The sequence below is a fragment of the Salarias fasciatus genome, chromosome 10 (assembly GCF_902148845.1).
Source record: "Salarias fasciatus chromosome 10, fSalaFa1.1, whole genome shotgun sequence".
Classification (NCBI taxonomy): Eukaryota; Metazoa; Chordata; class Actinopteri; order Blenniiformes; family Blenniidae; genus Salarias; species Salarias fasciatus.
In genome coordinates this window covers 1,999,741-2,020,890 of record NC_043754.1, presented here as the reverse complement: position 1 = coordinate 2,020,890, position 21,150 = coordinate 1,999,741, and the positions used below count along the sequence as shown (strand labels likewise).

At 47.4% G+C, this 21,150-nt stretch overlaps 1 protein-coding gene across 1 annotated transcript; it reads right to left on the bottom strand.

Moving 5' to 3' along the window:
* Positions 1-12,866: 12,866 nt before the first annotated feature.
* tmem218 (transmembrane protein 218) lies at positions 12,867-19,628 on the bottom strand. Its single transcript, XM_030101032.1, has 3 exons — positions 19,097-19,628; positions 17,511-17,613; positions 12,867-14,178 (listed from the first exon to the last, which is right to left on the bottom strand). Exons 1-3 carry the CDS (start codon positions 19,204-19,206, stop codon positions 14,047-14,049), a joined length of 345 nt encoding a protein of 114 aa, XP_029956892.1. The 5' UTR covers positions 19,207-19,628; the 3' UTR covers positions 12,867-14,046.
* Between the last annotated feature and the right edge of the window lie 1,522 nt (positions 19,629-21,150).

The window sequence follows — 21,150 nt, the reverse complement described above, 5'->3', positions numbered from 1 at the left end:
CTTGCTGGTCCTGTTCTGTATGTTGAGTTGAAGAAAAGCATCGTCACATCTGGATGATTATTGAAGAATCGTCTGTAAATTTGATGAAATACCTGCCTGTTGTCCAGCTGACAGTGGGAGGTAACGAAGTGTCTAAAGCCAGTCAGTGTGTTGCTTTAACGTAAATGTTGACTCTTTGGTCCAGTTTTGAAGCTGATCTGTGATCTTGGTGTGTTGAGGTTTTAATTTGGTGGGAGCAGTTAGCATTAGCGTCAGTTAAAGCTGATTTCCAGGTAGAAGTGAGCGTTGGTGGTAATGAAGCCTGTTAACTCGGTCGCGTTGACGCTGCGGTCCAGTTTGAGGCCGGTCTGGGATCTGGGAGTGTCCAGAGCTCGTCCTGGAGGGAGCAGCTCTGTCTTCAGCAGCAGGAAGGACGTTTAACAATGGAGGGAAACCGATTATCTCAGCTTCACTGGATTACTCCTCAGTCACTGAATTCACCACCACTTCACCAAAACAGCACAAACCTGGAATGAACACTTTAATCGGAATGACTCCGCTCCCTAATTGGGTTTCAGAAATGAAACGGAGGGAATGTGAAGCTGAAGCTAATGCTAATGCTAACGCTAACAACTGCCTCAGAACAGAGAGGAAGATTCAAGGTTCATGAGAGGATGAGAGAGAAACCAGGAGCTGCTCCCACGGCTCCTCCAGGAGTGAAGGAGGAGTTCATCGTTTCTCCAGGAGTAAAGAGTGCTGGATATATACTTTTATTACCACTATTGCCAGGATGAAGTAAAGGAACAGCTGTATTAACTGCACACCAGGCCGCTGTGACATTTGTCCCTGGGGCAAGTTTCCAAGCTGTTCTGCTAAAATGTAAACATACCAGCGTGTTCTGGAGATACCAACACTCACACATCGGTGTCACGGACATCCTGGATAATGATATCAGCTCTCAGCTGCTTCATCAGAACGAGGGGGAGAAAGGAAGGTCTGAATGTCCGCTTCAGTATTACTGGATGATTTAGAACAAAGCACATCTCCATACACTCGACTGGCAGCAGGCATGGATAAAACTGTGGATATAAAGGGATGTTTGCATCCCCAGAAGGGAGACGTTATAACCACAGTTGTAAATACGTGTGAAATCTGTGCTGGATGGAATCAAGGAGTAACACAACGGTGTGTTCCAGTAACATCAGCAATGTACTTGTGGACAACATTCCACAGCTCTGCTTAAAGCTCGTGTCCGGAGTTTCCAATGTATGCATCATTTTTTAACAGAGCTTAAAGCTAGGGTTGGCGATCTTGGAAAACTAGCATGTAGCACGAATGTAGCATCTCCCCAAGACTCCGCCCAGCTCCCACCCCATTGGAGGTGCTCCGTTAGGAGCGGAGACGCAGAGACGTTCCGCGCGCATGGTGCGCGCAGCACTTCCGCGTCCAGTGCGTTCCTGGCGTAACCTGTCCTCAGCGCTTCGTTTCTTCGTTTTTCTTTATTTGCACTATGCCAAGTACGGCGCACTCACCGGTAAGTAAAGCCCCAAACATTCTTCTCCGCCATTCTGCAACGACGCTCCGTCCTTCTACGCGCACACTGAATCAGGGTCAGTGCACGCCATTGACATGTACGCGCAGGGGGCAGGTCGAACGGCGAAGGGATTTGATTGGTTTAAAAAAAGGTGTCCCGTCAAGACGATCGGTTGCTGTTTTTCCCGTTTTACTCCTGCTGTAGATAGCGGATATTTTCCAAACTACTTTAAGAACACGCTATGAATTGTTTCCCATCGGGTCATAAAGATCATTTTAACCAGTATTTAAAAAAATGTATCTCATTCAAATCGCCAACCCTAGCTTTAAATGTGTCAGTCTGGTTTGATACTATAATACAATATTAGCATGAAGCAATATAAAAATTTATTTATGAGCTCCGCCTTCGTCTCATAGACCCCCATGTTATCTCAAAAAGCGCCGGTCAGCTTCAGCCAATAGATTTCGAGCTTCCGCTTTGTCATGCTGTCAATCAAAGTGTGGAGCAGCCAGAGAGCACGCCCGCTCGCCCAGCAGAGGAGAGTTAGCTCTGCAGCAGCAGCCGCCGCGCTCACCTCGGATATATCCACTGTCTGCTGAACATCCACCGTAAACAGCTCAACATGGAGGATGCTGTAGGACTCGGAGGCTCTCATTTTCACCCGACGGATAATAGCGTGCACAATTAAAGGGGCGTGGCTTGGTCGCTCATGAAAGCAGAGGGAGGGCGGAACTTGAGACGTTGGATTAAAAAAAAAAAACTCTCTCTTTCAAAACTCCAGACACGAGCTTTAACATCAGACCCGCAGTTTGTCAACCATCACAGCTCCCACACACGCCTCTCTCGGTTGAAGAGCTTCAATCCTGGAGGACGCAGAGGAGAGGACACACCGTCCTCCTGACCTGAAGAGAGCACGGTACACCAGGACGACTTCAGGACATGCCTGCAGACCATGCAGAAATGTATGTTTCGCAGGAATGTTAATTTTGTAGGCCTAAAATCTGTTTTGGGCCAAGAGGGGATTTGTGGATCCTCTGTTAATCAGTTCACCAGATTTTAATTAGTTGAGTGTAACTACACTTTTTGTATGCATTTGTACAGTTACTGTTCTCATATTGTTTCAACGCCTCATTTGACAGGTATTCTGAATGTAATTCATCTGGGAAAAGAGAGAAAACAAACAAAAATAAAATTAAAGATGAATCTGAATGTTTGTACCATTATTAGTTAAATTTTTGCTGATATCGTGATAATATCGTTATCGTGATATTTTTTGCCCATGATAATCGTGAAGAGAAAATTTGATATCATGACAGCCCTAAATATATATATATATATATATATATGTGTGTGTATATATATATATATATATATATACTGTATATATGTGTGTGTATACACACACACGCACACACACACACACACACACAAATAAATACATACATACATATATACGAGGGGGGACCCAAAAGAAACCGGAAGTTGGTTGTAACTTCTTATTTCTTACATTTCAAAATAAAACACCACTGTTGCCTTCAAAATAATCTCCATTCGCATTAATGCAACGCTCCAGCTGCGTCTCCCGCTTCACAAATGTGTCGGCAAACTCGAGTGTAATGATCCCTTTAAGGACCGATTTTTCTGTCACCTCCTCTCCATCTGCAAACCGCCGTCCCTTCAGCTGCTTCTTCAACCTGGGGAACAAGAAAAGTCACTCGAGGCTTCATCTGGCGAATAAGGCGGATGGGAGAGGAGAGTCATCCCATTCTTCGTCAAGAACTGCGTGACGTCCAGAGCCTTGTGCGCCGGCGCTCTGTGGTGGTGGATCCACCAGTCTCCACAACGTGGGCTGCTTCCCCTCACATCCTCACGAGGCGTCTGAGGACTTCGATGTAGTCGTCCTGATTTACAGTCTGACCAGGAGGGACAGACTCGCTGTGGACGATACCCTGGACAGCGAAGAAGCAGCTCAGCATTGTTTTCACGGCTGAGCGGACCTGACGCGCTCTCTTTGGCCGAGGGGATCCGTGGTGTTTCCACTGGCTGGACTGCTGTTTGGTCTCTGGATCAGACCCGCAGCACCTCGTCTCGTCCCCGGTGACGACCTCGGACAACAGACCGGCGTCGTCCTCCAGCTGCCGTCTGATCTGCCGGCACTCGTCCACGCCAGTCTCCTTCTGCTCCGGTGTGAGCAGGCACGGAACCATTTTGGCAGAGACCCGGTGCAGCCCCAAATCCTGGCTTATGATCCTCCGGCAGGGACCCCAGGAGACCCCCGTCAGATCAGCCACCTCTCCGATGCCCCGGCCTCGATCTGCCATCACAGCCGCTTCAATTTCCCCGACAACTTCGGCTGTGCGGGAGGTGGAGGGTCGTCCTGATGTGGGCTGATCGTCAATGGACATCTGGCCCTGCTGAAACCGCCTGAACCACTCACAGGCCTGCAGCTTCCCCAGAGCATCATCCTTGTAGGCTTGCTGCAACAAGGCGAGTGTTTCTGCTGCTGCTTTTCCAAGCAACAAGCAAAATTTAATGTTTGCGCTGCTCTGGCTTTCCAGTCACTGTCGCCCTTGTGGAGAAATCGCAGAGGGGCGCTGCACTCTGTTACTATAAATAGCGCGTGACAGACGTCAGTGTCACTCTGGGATGTCAGATTTTTCACAGATGTGCACGAGGCTTACCTGCAGCACGTCTGACGGCCAGAAGTCGAAACTCATTAGTATTAGTATTTTATGACCAGATTCCGGTTTCTTTTGGGTACGCCCTCTTATTTTTCGCAAGATTGTTAATTTTGTTGGCCTAAAATCTGTTTTGGGCCAAGAGGGGATTTGTGGGAACTAATTTAATTTCTAATATTCTAATTCTAATGCCTGCTTGCTTACATATGATACTCGAGGTGGAAAGTTCTGTGATATGAATGCATGTAACCTTGCTTGTGCAACAGCTTGTGTAGATTTTGATAAAGTGTAATCATAACCCTGAGAAGAGCACAGGAAGTCCCGGGAAGTCTTCTCGTCTGAGCTCTAGCAGAGGGGGAGGAGTTCATCACTTCATCACTTCTCCTCCAGGAGTAAAGGAGGAGTTCATCACTTCATCATTTCTCCTCCAGGAGTAAAGGAGGAGTTCATCCCTCCTTCAGGAGTAAAGGAGGAGTTCATCCCTCCTTCAGGAGTAAAGGAGGAGTTCATCCCTCCTTCAGGAGTAAAGAGGAGTTCATCCCTCCTCCTCCAGGAGTAGAGGAGTAGAGGAGTTCATCGTTTCTCCTCCAGGAGTAGGGGAGGAGTTCATTCCCGTCCTGCAGCTCATAAAGGCGTCTTTGTGCAGCAGCAGCTCAGTAAAGTTCCTCACTAACTGATGGATGTTTGTATTGATCCAACAACTGAGGCCTTCATGGCCTCCGACACAAAAGCTTTAGAGAGGATGAAGGATGAGCCCCCCCTCCACCCCCTCCACCCCCTCCACCCCTCGACACCATGGGAATGCCGCGGGCCGAGACAGCCGAACAAAGGTCAGGGGGGAGGCGGGGGTGAAAGAGGAACGTGGTAAAAAGTGACTCGGGAGTAAATTCAGAGGTTTGTAAAGACGTCGGGGTGAATGAAGCTGCAGACCGCCTTAAAGAGAGGACCAAACATCACACACCGCTGTGGAGGACACATTCACCAAGTCCACGGGCCTGGACAGGGACGGGGACGAGGACGGTGATGAGGGGAGGACGGGGACCAGGACGAGGAAGAGGAGGACAAGAGGGGGAGGATGGGGACTGGGATGAGAGAAGAGACGAGGAAGAGGACAAGGATGCGGTGGAGGATGAGGCTGAGGACGAGGGAGACGGCAGGGATGAGCGAGAGGACGGGACGAGGTCCAGTTTTATCAGTTTTTAACCCCAACATTTCCAACAAGTTTCCCCACTATGACTGTTTTTTCCATCTTAACTGTTTCAGGTATTTTATAGACTTTTTTTTAACCAGATTGATGCCAATAAATCAATAAATTCCTGCTCCATCTTTAAATGTCGTCGTCTGTGTTTTCACCTGAATGCGATGTGAATCTTTTCTTCATGCAGGTGTATTTAATTACATGCCGGCTGTTGATTTTGAGGATAGTTTAAGTCGTTTATTGTCATTTTAACTTTGATTTCAACAATTTTTTGTTAACAATTTAATGACTCAGCGTAAACAAATGAATGTATTTTTTAATTAGTTTAAATTGACTATTTTTAATATTTTAGTAGTTTAATATATTCTTATTCATTTGAATATTTGAATAATTTGAATAGCTTAATTTAAACTTATTTAATAAAAGTAGTTTGAAGAAATGTAACTACTAATTCATTTAACTATTTTAATGTAATATAATTATTTAATCTGATTTATTTTTGGTAGTGGCTGCACTTTTTCTCCTCTGGACAGGAAGAGACGGAAACAGAAGTTTAAAAATGAAGTCTAAAGGAACTAAAGTAAAGTGAGCAAAACTGTGTATTTGAGTTGATTTGACTTAATGAATTGAATTAGTTATGGGAAGCCTCCATTAAAAGCACTGTCAATCTGATATTTTCCCTTTTCTAACCTGTTATCTCTGAATAGTGTTTAGCTTTTTTAAAATTCTGTTTCATCCTGAGTAATTTTAAGTCAGGGGCGTTTGCAACCGTAGAAACGTGCTGTGAAACTAATGAGTTACTATTCAGATGCATTTAATGACAACTGAGCTTAAAACTGTGGAACACAAACATGCAAATCAAAAACTGTGATTTCTGTGGACATTTTCAGTCAAAAATTAATTTGAATTGATTGTATTTAATTTTAATAAAATGCCACATGTTGAATTACCGTAATCTGCTATTTCCACATTTAAAAATGTCAACTTGAATTATCTCTGTTTAAACTTGACTAACATTTTATAATCTCCTTGGCATCAACAAAAAACTGAGTAGTTCAGTGACCTTTGTGAGGAAATAACACGTTCAGGGTGAGATTAAAAGTTTTTCGAAGCATCTTCTGATGGGAACATTTTCTGTTCTATTAAAGTGAGGCCTTCAGATCACAGAGAAATTCAGAGACGCGAACAAATCTTGATAAAAAGGAGGACTGCGGTATTTTTCCAACATGTGGTTGACAGCAGATGGAGAGGCGGACTCACCGGTCCTACGGTGCTGCTTGACCCGGTGGGGTGGGGGGTGTCCGGGTTCCTGCCGGACCCGGTGGGGTGGGGGGTGTCCGGGTTCCTGCCGGACCCGGTGGGGTGGGGGGTGTCCGGGTTCCTGCCGGACCCGGTGGGGTGGGGGGTGTCCGGGTTCCTGCCGGACCCGATGAGTTGGACGGTGTCCTGGCTCTATCCAGCCCAGGTACAATGGCAAGTGTCCGGGGTCCTGCCTGACCTGGTTGGGCGGGGGTTGTCCAGGGTCCTGCCTGACCCGGTGGGTTGGAGGGTGTCCGGGGTCCTGCCTGACCTGGTGGGGTGGGGGGTGTTCAGGGTCCTGCCTGACCCGGTGAGTTGGAGGGTGTCCGGGGTTTTTCCAGTCCTGGAACGTTGGCAGGTGTCTGGGTTCCTGCTTGACCTGGTGGGGCGGGGGATGTCCAGGGTCCTTCCAGCCCGGGTGGCTTGGGGGGTGTCCGGGGTTTTTCCCGCCCTGGTACGTTGGGGGGTGTCCGGCGTGCTGCCTGACCCGGCTCCCTGACCTCCTGTCGGGGCCCTCGGAGTCCCTGCAGTCGTCCTCTCTGGAGGTCAGTGTGCAGCTGCACAGGGACAGACCGAGGAGCCACACAGACGGCCTCATCTTCAGCCCGATATTCCAGACCCCCCGAGTCACTGCGGCCCGGCTGGAGCTCCCATCCACCTCCACAGATCCCACAACACTACTCTGCCTTCTGCATGTTCCTCTGCTCCTCTTCCACCAGAGCTCTGCCTGCTCTGGGTCCCTGTCTCCTCCTCCTGGGGTGCCCGTCTCCTCCTCCTCCTCCTGGGGTGCCCGTCTCCTCCTCCTCCTCTTGGGGTCCCTGTCTCCTCCTCTTGGGGTCCCTGTCTCCTCCTCTTGGGGTCCCTGTCTCCTCCTGGGGTGCTCTACATTACGAACTTGTGCTCCAACTCCTCACAGCGAACCCTTTGGTCTGAAGGGTGGTCAAACTCCTCAGGGTCCCAAAAAACATGGGGGACCGATCATTGCCCTGTTGCCCCCAGACGCTGCACCCACTTGTCCCCGTCGCTCCGTCTGTCTCCTCTTCTTGACGTCTCTGTCTCCTCTCCCTCCTGATGTCTCTGTTTCCTCCTCCTATGGCCCCCCTCTGGTCCCCCCCCCCTCTCTCTACATTGATGGAGAAGCTGGTGGGTGTGGGGGCCCAAATCATGATAAATAACACAAGTTGTAGACCCCCTGCTGGGCAAGAGGACGAGGACTGAGGAGCACTGTTCTGTCCAACATCAGTGCCAGGCAGAAGCACAAACAGGGCCGAGCAGAGGGGGGTCCGCACCACCCTGTCAGATCAAACCTCCACCGCAAATATCCCGGAGCTCCATGATTTTCCTCAGATAATCCCCTAACGTGACGGCAGGAATGTGAAACGGGCTTCACTGTTGGACAGGAGGATCAACGCTCAGCAAAAGACGAGTCTCTACTTTCAGATTCATTTGTATGGGATATTTTTTCAGTAAAACCCAAATCATTTCGTAGGACCAACCGTCAGAATTAAATGATAAATATCATCTTGTGTCCTTTCTTCTGGGTTTACTGTAAAATGGAGTAAAAGTGAACTGTACCTCTTTATGCCATGATGGAGCCATATTTCCCAGAAACAGCCCAATTCAAGTAGCCTGCAACACATTAAGTACCCGGGAATCATTATTATTCCGTCAAGATCACTCGCATCATTAATGACCCCTTCAAATGGCACGAAAATCATGATAACCAAGAAACATCTAACCAAGTAAAAATTTGAAGGAGGGCTTGGCTTTTTCACCTTTAGAAGATTTTATTTGACTGGCTTCAAAACAGCGCCTGGTAAAGAGAAATGTTGCCAGAAAATGATCTGAATGGATCTCTACTGAACATGCTGCCTGTAAAAGATCATTCCTGTGTACAGTAGCTTATCAAAAACTGAAATGAATCTATAGAGTGGAAATATGGTCTTTCTGAATAATCTATTTGGAAACAGATCAGGTCATGTTTCAAAATCCTCGAGACCTGTTTGAACTGTCTGAATAAGTAATACTCAAGCATCCACACCTGGTCTACAGGCTAGAGGATCAATACCTATCGAGCCATTCCACAGATAGTTTCTCTACAGAAAGAAATATTCATATTTTTTATTGTTCGTTGACCAAACCAGGCTGTGAGGATGAAAGCACTGGTTGTGGAGACTCACGTCCAGCTTGCCATTCGCTCATCTAATCCTGCCAGAACAGCTCAGGACCCTTGAAGACCCCCTGTGGAGTCTGGCACTGAGACATGAGCAGCACATCCATTTAGGTTTCTGGACAGCCTGAGATCAGACTTGTTCCAGAACATTCCACAGCCCTCTTCAGCTGGTGGATGGTCTTGATCCCTGCTCTGGTCACTCACGGCTGTTGACCGGTACTCTGTTGACTTTGCGTTAGCTACAATGCCCTGATGAGCCATCTGACCTGGAATGACTCGGTCAATGGCTCGCTGAAGAGGCTCAGAGTGATCCTTAAAGTAAGACATGTTTGGATGACTACCGAGTCCCTGGATATTCCCCGAACTCCTCAGGATCAGACAGCTTCTAACCGCCAGCTCAATGCAAGAGATGAAACATGACGCTTCGGGCCATGAGCATGTTCCGATGAAGACTGAGGCCACCCAGGATCGTCTTTTGTGCCGGTGGCCTTTGAATCAGTGTAGCCACTGGCTTTCTGCGCCGGGCCAACATTTAATCATGTCCTCAACACTGTCAAAACGGACCCCCACCCCCTGAACCCCCCCCCCCCCCCCCCGCAGGGCTGAGCCCGGGCTCTCGATGGGAAGTCATGTCCGAGCAGCAGAGGGCTATTGGTGGGCAATCTGACCCCTAATCTGAGCCTTCATCGTCTCCCCGCGGACACAGAGCTTCGGAGCGATCCCTCCCAGAGAGGGGGGGTAAAAGGCCAAGGCCGCACCGGGATGTGGGATTGAGGACGTTGCCCTCCCTGTGTTGCTGTAATGATAGCAACCCCTCGCTGTATACAAAGTGGATAATGGAACACGACGGAGCAGCGGTGAGAAAAAACTGCTCTTGGCTCCGGGACTGCAGTTTGTTGCTGTGGAGACGGCTCTGGTGCATCTTGGGGTTGTATCACTAACCCTTTCACAGCTCGGGGAAATACTCGGGCAGTGAACTCTTGTTGTTTTCAAGCCTGCCAAACACCCTCTAAACCTCATCTAATTCAAGCATATATAGGGATTAAAAACTATCTGGCTCATTTCAGCTTTACCCCACGGAGCACTTATCAGCTTTTATTTACCAAACGCGGTGAAAGGATGGCAAACATTGCCATCTGCTTGATTTAACATGAACTGAGTCCCTTTTCTTTGAGAATAAGTGCACCGACTTTGCTTGGAATCTTTCATGGATCGTCAGCGTGGTGGGGAGCCGGGTGGGGCGGCAGCAGCTTTTCCATATCACAAACAGAGGATGTGAACGGCAAGCCGGGAGTTCTGCTTGAGTGCATCTGAATGTGGGGTCGAACCCCCGAGGAGGAGTGCACCCCGTCCCCTCGGCGGTCTGGAAAACCAAAGCAGCCCGAGCGTTCTGCTCACACCTCTCTGCCCTCACATTGCTCTCTCTTTCTCTGTCCCACCCGCCCCCGTCTCTTTATATGTCCAGCTGGCTGCGCCACAAAGACGGCGTCTCCCGGCTCCAAATGATCCTCAGACCCCCTGCGCTTTGTTCTGCTCATTTTCCCACTCCCCAGAGACGGAGCTCCACGTCAAAAATGAAAATGAGGGAGAGGGGACGACGGGGGAGAAAGATTAAAAAGGTGAGTTAGAGTGAGGGAGTGTGTGAGAATGAGAGAGGAAGCCAAGGAATGCCGTCAGATCTCCTCTGTGCAAACCGAAGCGACGGCGAAGATGGCCAGGAAGTGGCTCAAATACCTTTCCCACCTCCAGACAGAGGAACTGAGGAGGAACGGACTCGAGGAGGCTGTCGCTTGACAGGAAAGGAAAAAGAAGCTTGATGTGACAGGAACCTCTGAGGATTTTTGATCGTCGAGTGGTCAGCGATCGAAGACAAGTCTCCCCGGGCTGAGAAGTTTCAGATCCCACCCCGACTGAACCACCACCCCACCCCGAGGTCCACAGACTGAAACCATGTTGATACATAGCTTGCTATTTACAAAAAGGCCTCTTAATTTACACAGACCCACAGAGAAACCTGTTCTGCTGCTGTGAGCATAAAACCAGGCTAGCCAATCAGAATCCTGGGGGAGAAAAAAAGCACAGAACACAAGTCACACAGGCACAAGGGCCGTCCGGTCTCTGTGTGATCGAAGCAGGAGTCTGGTCCACATTACTGGCAGTAAGTCAGACCTGTTCCTGGTGCATGTTGGATTCCGGCAGGGCTGCCCCTGTTCTCTTCATAATTTTAATGGACAGAATTTCTAGGTGCCAGAGGGGCTCTGGTTTGGGGACCACATGATTTGTATTTGCAGATGATGATGTCCTGTGGGTTTCATCGAACCTGGACCATCATGCAATGGGGCAGTTTGCAGCCAAGTGTGAAACAATGGGGATAAGGATCAGCACCTCCAAATGCGAGGCCATGGTCCTCAACCGGAAGAAGGTGGTCTGCCGTCTCCAGGTCGGTGGAGAGACCCTGGTTCAAGTGGAGGAGTTGAAGTATCTCGGGGTCTTGCTCAAGAGTGGAGGTTGGATGGTGCGTGAGACTGACAGGTGGATTGATGCAGCGTCTGCAGTGATGCAGTCGTCGTATCGAAGAGGCAGCTGAGCCGGAAGGCAAAGCTCTCGATTTACTGCTCAGTCTACGTTCCTATCCTCACCTATGGTCAGGAGCTCGGAGTACAGCCACGACTCCTCCACGTAGAGAGGAGCCAGCCGAGGAGGCTCGGGCATCTGCCTCCTGGATGCCTCCCTGGGGAGGTCTACCGGGCATGTCCCACCGGGAGGAGGCCCCGGGGAAGACCCAGGACACACTGCTGGCCTGGGAGCGACTGAGGAAGAGTCTGTGGACAGGAAGTCTAGGCATCCCTATTTCAACTGCTGCACCCGCGACCCGGGGCTGGATAAGCAGTTGAAAATGGATGAACGGAGGTCGCACACAGATGACACCAGAGCCAACATGCTAACCTTGAAATGGAGGCGCTGTTAGCAATGCTGCTGCCCTTATCACGTGAACATGTTATCATTTTGCTGAAAAGTAATGAAAGTGTTCAGTATTGTTTCCAGTTTCACAGATTGAACCAGCTGAACTCCAGCTTGAGGGAGTTGTTTGGGGATCTGTTTAGCTGGTTGATAGCTAGCTTCAGGAGCTAGTGAGACCTTCACAGTGCTGATGATGCTAATGAAGCTTCTGTCTCATACTGTGACGTTTTCCAGAGTTTTCAGATATAAACGTTTTCAGTGGTTTGTAATTTAATTTATGTGTAAATTAAAGGCCAAACGCATTGAAATATCACCGTTTTGACTCGTTTTCTTTGCCGTGTAAACAGGGTCCGATCACCCACCCCACCCTGAGGTCCCCAGATCCCACCCTGCCTGAACCCCCACCCCACCCTGTGAAATCATGCGGTGGTTTGTTGTGCGGAGGGAAGAGAAAGGAAAAAGGGCCACAGTATGGAGATGTGGGCCGGAACTAATAGGATTGGTTTTGATTCATTAGATTCTCTTTCATCATCCTGGTTGGAATTCCACTCCACGTCTCCTCCGGCTTCACACTTTTAAAATGGAGGTGGGAACGGGGGGGCGAGTGTTTATAATTGAGCCTCCAGACTGCAAAAGCTCATTACGCTCTATGGAATCATCTGCTTATTGAAACGCCGTGGAATCAGCATCGGGACCATGTGAAAACAGCGCTGTGTTTGTCAAAGAGCTGACAACACAGTACAGGAGATCATTCAATGGCGAGCAAAATGTGGAACCAAAACACAGAAAGGCTCGGCACAATGGCCAAACACAGCGGCGGCTGGTGTCTCCGCTTCGCAGAGCTGCAGCAGTTCTGTGAGAAAAACACCGAGATCTGCTTCCTGGTGGGTTGGATTCAGACGCTTCTCTGAATCTGAAATGAATCCAACATGGAGTGGTTCTGAATCTTCAAGAGAAAGTTGGCGTCAGCAGCTTAACGCTGTTCTTCATGCTCAGGATTCCAAGTACACTGAGAAAAATCAATCTGACAGGTAAATCTAACTTTATTGATTCTGTGAAATCAACTATAAAAATTCAAGTTAGTATCTTCACACAAATACATCAGCATTGAAGTCAAAAATATTTTTTCAAAAATGTATTTTCTTTTAAAAATACTAAGTTTAAACAAAGACCTCGATTGATCAACATAAATAAGTTATGCAGAAAGTCGGCCTATTTGTTTTAAACAGACTAGTTTCCACTTTGACACTAGTGGGAAAACGATCTATTAATCAGCTAATTCAGAGCAGAAACCTGTTTTCAGGCCAGAACTGGATCATGTGACCATGGAGACAGAAAAGTGATCCTGGACCAGACATTTTTAAGACACAAAGCCTTTTTCACCTTTAAAATCACTAAAAATGTTGGTTCTGGATAGAAAAATCCAAAGTTCCAGTTAAATCAACACACAATAGAACAGAATCAAACTGAAAATAAAAAGAGATTAGACAGACTTTAAGGTAAATGGTCGGAGAGAGATGGACGTGGTCTGTAGTCGGTGGCGTCTTCTCCTGGTCTGAACTGCAGGGGTGGAGGACACGGCGGACCTGTGGTCTCCATCTCGTCTGACATGAAGGCGACCGGTCAGTAGTCATTCAGCTCTTCACGTCGTGATTTCTTTCATGCTTTCATTTTGAAACCTCTGCTCCAGCATCCTCCAGGTTAAGGCAGAGTTTCATCAGTATTTCTACATATTGAGGAGCATCTTGCACAAACAGACATGCAGCAGGATTCGTGAACCAGAACGTTCACGACAGGACGACAGTGACAGTCTTTATTCACCAGCCGCCTCTGATCAGACAGGTAACGGTGCTTCCTGTGTGCGGCCAGCAGGTGGCAGAGTTTTAATCCATCCTCAGGAAATCAAAGAGGCAGGAAGTTAAAAAACTGCTTCCTGTTTGAGAACCACTGGCTGCCAGGCATTAGAAGATCAGAGTTAGATTCAGAAACAGCTAAAATCCTGAATTAATCCTAGAGAATGTGTTCATGCAGGAAACAGGAAGAAGACGCGTTCCGGATCAGGAGAGTCAATCTGTATTAGCATCAGACACACAGCAGTACAAAAATAAATCACAATGAGCTGAAAAAGAGTTGGAAATATCTGGTTCAGGGTCCTGACAGACTTCTAAATGGGTCCTGGCAGAGTCCTGGTGGTTTAGAGGAACCGGGACCCCCCACGGCTCTGCTACGTCCTCAGAGGTTTGGCATAAACCGGATCCATGAGGTGGAAGGGGAGCAGCAGGAAGAAGGCGCCCAGGAGGACGGCGGCGGTCACAGCCAGGAGCACGTAGCGGGTGATGAAGAGCTGGTCCACAATCTGCAGGGGGGAGACCGGAGCAGCTCAGGAGACCTGAAGAACCAGAACAGGTCTCCAGCAAGACGAGACGCCTGCAGGACCCAGGCTCTGCCACTAGAGGTCAGGAGAGCACTGCAGACCTGCAGAGACCTGCAGAGACCTGCAGAGACCTGACTCAGTGGTCTGAGGTGAGGCATCCTTGGTTTGCATGAAGATTCCTTTTCTAAAACTAACCTCAGTCATTCTGGGGAAAAAAATAAAAACATTTTGACACATTGATGGTTGAAATGTTACTAACCTTCATATTGTCGCGTATTTTAAGACCTTAGCAATGAAATAATATGATTTTATCTATTTTAATTTAGATTTAATGTCTAAATATGGAAAATGTGATTTCTGTTTGATCTATTTTTTAACATTTCATATGCTCATATTTAGTCTCCCCTCAAGTAGCACCCTTAAGTCAGAACCATTGACATAAAATAAAAACTTTTAGAAAACTATATAAAAAAAAGTCATATTAGTTTAAACTGTCATGTTACTCTCACTTCTGTGGCCCATTAATGAGGCATAAATAACTAAATAAATAAATAGATAACTCTGAAGTGACCCTGTGGAACAAAAGGTAAAATACAATTATCTCAACTCCATTTTCCAACGTTTTAGAAACGTGCTGATTGAAAATGGACCAAACTGATTGAATGCTGCTGCGTTCCCACCGGTCAGAAAGAAACCAGAGTCAGCCCGACGTGCTCAGGAAGAACATGAGGAAGGTCAGATGAAGGTCATTCCAGTCTCAAACTTTCTTCACTTGGGGGAAAAAAAAAATCCCACCGTGATAATCATTATGCAGAGCTCACAGCACTGCAGTCGTTAGTACAGACAGAAAACACGTCGATGTGTTCATTTGATCACTTTTTGGCAGAAAGTTGAACAACCTGCAGGTGTGCTGCCACTTTTAGTAGTTAAAAAAAAATCCTCAGAGCCTCGGCACTGCTGCGCAAGGTCACAGTGTGACTTCCTGTCTGAGACGGACCCAAGCCTGAGAGAAGAGCCTGAACACGTCTGACAGTCAGATTTAATTAGAGATATGTGGGGAAGCCTGAATGGCTGGACTCCGTGCTGCATGCTGCAGACCGAGGCTCCTCCCGGTTCATTCCGTCCTGGAACGAATGAAATGCAGTCGATCGCTGAAGTTCACTACAGTTAGTCACCAAAACAGCTATCAGCTCACGCTGCAGGCAGCCATTTTGAAAACTGAAGCTCCTCGAAGCTACACGTGGATCACTTTAAGATACAGACCTCCGAGGCTTTAAGAAGAGCTTGAAATGTTCGGCAAATGGAACAAACCAAAAAGCATTCCCGTGGGGTGGCACGGTGGGGCAGTGTTAAGCGCCCTGTGTTCAGAGCCATAGGGTCCCCGGTTTGAGGCGTTTGTGCATTCTGTTGATGGGAAGGATTCCTCTGGATCCACCGGTTTAAAAAACCAAAGGCATTCAATGGAGGCTCATTGGTGGCAGTAAAAACCCCCGAGTGCTCCGAGCACGTGGCACTGGATTCACCTGGTGCAGGACCGGTGGTGGACCGGTGGTGGACCGGTGGTGGACCGGTACTGGACCGGTGGTGGATTCATCTGACAGACGTTTTAAAACATCCACACGCAAGTTTATTGAAAACTGATCAACTGGAGTCATAATAAACATGGATTAATCTCCAGATCCACTTTGCATTTTGCTCTGAAATGAGGCTTTTGCAGCTTCCCTTCCTGAAAGCTCTGCGCCGTGCTCATCACGCCGCCGTGCACAGACCAGATCGTCAAAGTTTGTTTTCAGAGAATAAAACATGATGGAATAGAGAAACTTTGTTTTCTCCCGACTGGCTGGAACGTAACGCTGCTCTGGGGTGCTCTTTACTCCCGGATCCCGCTGTTCCTTATCTAGACGGATGATCAGCGGGAACACAAAGCGCTCTGCGCCGCGGCTCGCCGACTGATGCCTCAATTAAGAGCCGTAAAAACAACTGATCTGCGGGATTAAAGCCGCGGCGTCTCGGGTCGCGGCAAGTTTAGGGTCGTTAAAGTTACCAGTGGAAGACTTAATCAACACTTTGCTGATGGCTCTGTGTGTGTTTGTGTGTGTATGTGTGTGTGTGTGTGTGTGTCTTAATATTTCCATCATGAGCCACCCATGAATACCAGAGGACAAACTGAGAGAACGGCCCGAAGCCGCAGAACAGAGGAGCGGAGACACATTTCACTGGGACGGCTCTGGAATTAAAGCAGAGAGGTGTGTGCATGCGTGTGCGTGTGAGTGTGTGTGTGTGTGTGTGTGTGTGTGTGTGTGTGTGTGCGTGTGTGTGTGCAGCAGCTGGAGTCGAGCGGAGGTAGGGATGATGTATGCCATCTCTTATGGACGCATTTAATACATCTCACTTTTTAATTTGCCAATTACGCAGCAAGCAGGAGCCCAAAGTGTGGGCCATGTTTTATTAATGTGCCACTGGGAGGGGGAGGGGTGGAGGGGGTGGGGGGGGGGGGGGGGGGGTGTAAACCTCCCCCACCGCCTCCACCTCTCCCACCCCCAGCCTGGGATTGGACTAATTGGCACTATGATATTTCACTTTTGTTAACAGCAAGCGATTCGACATTTCTCTCTGTCTCTCTCTCTCTCACACAAACACACACACACACACACACACACACACACACACACACACACAGTTTGTATGTTGAGTGTTTTTGCAGCGTCGGAGTCGCCTCCAGAACCTGTTCCCCGGTGTGTTTTACACCTGACTCCAGCTTGTTTGTCTTTAAAGACGTGACTGAGGATCAAAACAACAGTGTTCACTGAACAACCTCCAACCTGAACAACCTCCAACCTGAACAACCTCCAACGCTCCGCAGCCTCCACCCAAGCAATCATCAGGATGACAAGCAGACAGATTATAGGCTGTCTGAATAAAAACGAACATATAATACCTGAGTTAACACTTTAACCTGCTCCACCCACAGCAAGAAACACTTTGCTTCTGGTCGCTGCCGACTGTTGCTGGTTGTTGTCAGTTGCTGCATCACCAGGAGAACCAGACCTCAGAGTGAAGTGAGCTAGCGTCCGTGAACACGCCACTCGTGCAGCTCTGAATCCCCATTTTTCAGCGAGCTTCTCAACATTCGGCTGTAACGGAATCCAGACGGACGTCCATCCAGACGCAGAGCGAACCGGGCCGCTCTGCGCCGAGGGGTCGTGACCTCTCCAATCTGGACTGTCCCCTGCACATCTTCACACCCTGAACCTAAGTAGTCCTGTGTGTGTGTGTGTGTGTGTGTGTGTGTGTGCGTGCGTGCGTGCTCTCACCCGGGTCTCCTGGTAAGGGGGCGGGGCCTCCTCGCTGCGGGGGAAGAACACCAGCAGCAGCGTGACGCACAGCGCCAGCAGGAAGACGGGGATGATTCCTAACCTGGAGGAAGAAGCGGGGTGACTGTCTGATTGTTCGTCATTAACGAGCTGCAGTCCCAGCAGCCTTTATGGGCCGCCTTAAAAACTTCTAATCAAGCAAACGGCTCCGTCTCGTGCGCGTTCAGACTTTACTGTAATTGCACGGTGTTTGGTGTCACAGGAAAGGAACAGTTAGTGGCTTCGGCGGCGTAATCAGCGGGGACGGCGGCGCTCGCTCCCAGCGATCCATCAGGAAAGCAGCATGTGGCTGTGTCATCAATTCAGAGCGCCGCTACGTCGGCGCCCAAGCGTGTCATTTACTTCTCCTCAAATATGTTCCTTCAGCTAAAAATGTCAGTAATAAAACTCTCCCCGCAGCTTCCAGAAGCCCTGCAGAAAACACGGCGAGCGGCGGCAGTGCTGCGAGGGAAGAGGAGTGTCTACACCGAACAGCAGACGATCTGGACGAACACGGATGCTGAAACACTCCACATCTGCAGGACACACAGAAATGATGGGAAGTGTGTGGTTCAAAACCGAGATTCACTCAACAGCAAACAGACTCCTCTTGGCTCAGAGTGGCCGCCATCTTGGATAGGTCTCTGTCTTCTCACAGCTCAAAGGATCTGAACTCACTGAATTCACGTATCATCTATCAGGAAGGGAACGATCCTGTTTCTGTGAGTTATTCAGCTCACAGCGCAGCTCTTTATCACACACTTTAGTTACTTCAACACCAGAGCCAATCAATAGAATATAGTAATAGATTACTACATGATACTACTTGAGTTAACAACCCACCCTGCTCATCTGTCCAGATAAATGTCCCAGTCGTCCCACTGCGGCTCAACAGGAAAACTACATTGCTTTCAGAGTTTCTGTCGTTTTCATTGAAACAAACATTATTTTCAGAGTGTTGCAGCGTCGGTGTGAAACTTTTCTGAACCAGAGAAAGAAGAAAATGATGCATTTTCACTTGACAAGTTGTCGTGGAAACTACGGAGCTGTGATGCTCTTTTCTTTCATATTCGAGATTATGTTGATTTGAAGAACCTGAAAACAAAAATTACTGCATTACAGTCATGTGAAAACACACACACACACACACACACACACACACACACACACACACACACACACACACACACACACACACACACACAGTGTAAAGGCCACTTTTCTCAATAGGAGTGAATAAACTGGGGAAGATGGTTCTCGTCCAATATGGTGACTGCGGGTCTGTGAGGAATGTGTTTAAGGTCGAGTCCAGGGACCTGGTTCAGGGTCTGTTAGGGTTCTGGTCCAGTCATTAAGGGTCATTTAGCGGTCTGGTCCAGAGTGTTATTGGGTTCTGGTCCACAGTCTTTTATGGTCTGCTGTCTGGTCCATTGTTCTGTTAGGATCTGGTCCCAGGTCTTTTAGCAGTCTGGTCCAGGGTCTGCTGTCTGGTCCAGGATCAGTATTTACTGTATTTTTTTCCTTCCATCATCCTTTTTTTCACTCACTTTGCAGATCCGGACGCTTTCAGCAGAAACATCCCGAACAGCAGAGCTCCGATCCAGACCAGGGCTATGATGAAGACCCCGGTACCGACATCCAGGACCGTGTTGGACATGTTTGGATCAGGGTCTTTTGGTGGTCTCGGTCCAGACGGTCACAAAGGAAAGTCGCTTCACATGAAGGTAACACTATTCCCACTGTCTGATTGTCCCGATACGGCGTAAGAGGTCGTATTTCTTACACTATTTCTTCTTAAGAGGTCGTTCTTTACAGTTTTAGATCCGGTATCTGACAGTTTTAGATCCGGTATTTGACAGCAGTTTCCAGTTTTATCTCCGTTCAGAGATGCTAGGCTAACACTTAGCTTTAGCTTTAGCAGCGCCGTCTCGTTGGTTTTCTGCTCCTGATTCTCGGCTTTAACGATCACTTCTGAGTCGGGTGAGTAAATAAATCCATCCAGCGTGATTTTAATCTTAATCTGCTGATTTTAACACGTTTTTAGTCCCGCAGCGGAGCTCCGCGGCGTCCCGTACTTCCTGGTTACAGTAAACTCGAACCTGATTGAAAGAATGAACTGAGCGAGGAGCCAATCAGGAAGGCCGTTACTGACAAAGGTTGAGAAGGGGTCCGGAGGAGTTTACAGGACCTAAAGTTTGAACCTTTATTGATCCAACAGCAGACAAAAGCTGAAAACTGCAAATAGAAGAGTCTCTCCTGTCCGTTTCCCGCGCAGTGGCACATCTGCTGTGTAAATTATGAGGATGCTGCTCTTGTTTTGTTCAGGTTTTTGTTTACATGCAGGCTTTTCACAGCATTCCACCCTGTTTGCACTAAAACTGAGGAAAAATATCATCTGTAACTCAAACCAGAGGTTCGGTGTTTCCGTCCTTTAAGCTTTTTGGCCTCATTTCATGCTTCATGTGGAATGAAAGTTCAAAGAGACTGACTGGAGCATTTCTGTGTTTCAGCAGTGCACACACCACTGGAAAGCCTGGTTCTTTTATTTTTACTGGTGTGTTTTTGGTGAAGAGGATTTACTTTTACCCCTCAAATGTGAAGAAATAGTCATAGAACTGGAATAAAACTTTTAAAGGAAAATAAAACTGCCTGATTTTTGTTTTATTTATTTATTCACAGAGTTGTAAACATTTCGACTCTGAAGATTTGATATAAAACCTGAATATTGTCAGAACATTTGAGTACATCCCCTCATGTGACTGTTGACCTCCTGAGTGACTGACCTCTGACATGTGGTCCCTACTCTTCCCCCTTGTGGCCACATGAGGGACAGCAGGTTTATTTTCCTGTGGTTGACTGAAGCTGCTTCCTTTTGTTTCTTCTCTGGGAATTTAAACCAGATCATCTCTTCTGACTGCACAAAACGGCATTTGTACAATTTTTATTTTTTTTTGTATGAAATAATTCCCATCAAAGCACATCAAATCTTTTCTCCTTTCAGGAAGTGAAGACAGTTTCATTCTGAATTTAATTGTTCTCCTTCCTGCAGTTTGTTTAAATGTTTGAAGCCTAATAGAAACGTGAATGAACAGTGTGTGCGATGTGTGGAGTGAAACAGAGAACGAGATTACAATCTGCAGAAATGTGGCATAATGTGGCTCTGTTAAAAATGGAATTCAATCTGATGGAAGAAGATTAAAACAATAGGATTAAAATAATGTTTTCTGACTTTTTATGATTAAAAAAATAATTTCTCTCAGTTTTCCCTTATCAGTATTTTTCATAGTTTTTTTTATTCTCTGGGGTTTTCTTTTTTGTTATTTCAGATTTTTTTTTCTATTTGTACTTTGGGTTGTTTTTTTAATCTACAATTATTTGAATCTCTTTTGAGGGGAATTTAAACCTCATTTCCTTAGTCTGTATTTCTTGTAATATCTTCTTCAAATTTTTTTTTTTTTTTTTAAATCTGAAGCCTTTTTATGGACTTTGTATGTTTGGATTTTTCTTTTTTAAATTTGACTATATTTATATTTATTTAAACTTTTAAAACTTTCTTCCTCACATTCTTACCTGATTTTTACTCAAGATAATTTTTAATGCG

Bases quoted from the DNA above. Each gene is read 5' to 3' on its own strand.
- tmem218 (XM_030101032.1), bottom strand. From the start codon at position 19,206: ATGTCCAACACGGTCCTGGATGTCGGTACCGGGGTCTTCATCATAGCC. The intron at 17,614-19,096 runs GTGAGTGAAAAA...TTCTTCCTCCAG, and splicing joins AAAGCGTCCGGATCTGCAAA to GTTAGGAATCATCCCCGTCT. The intron at 14,179-17,510 runs GTGAGAGCACGC...TCCCCCCTGCAG, and splicing joins CCCCTTACCAGGAGACCCGG to ATTGTGGACCAGCTCTTCAT.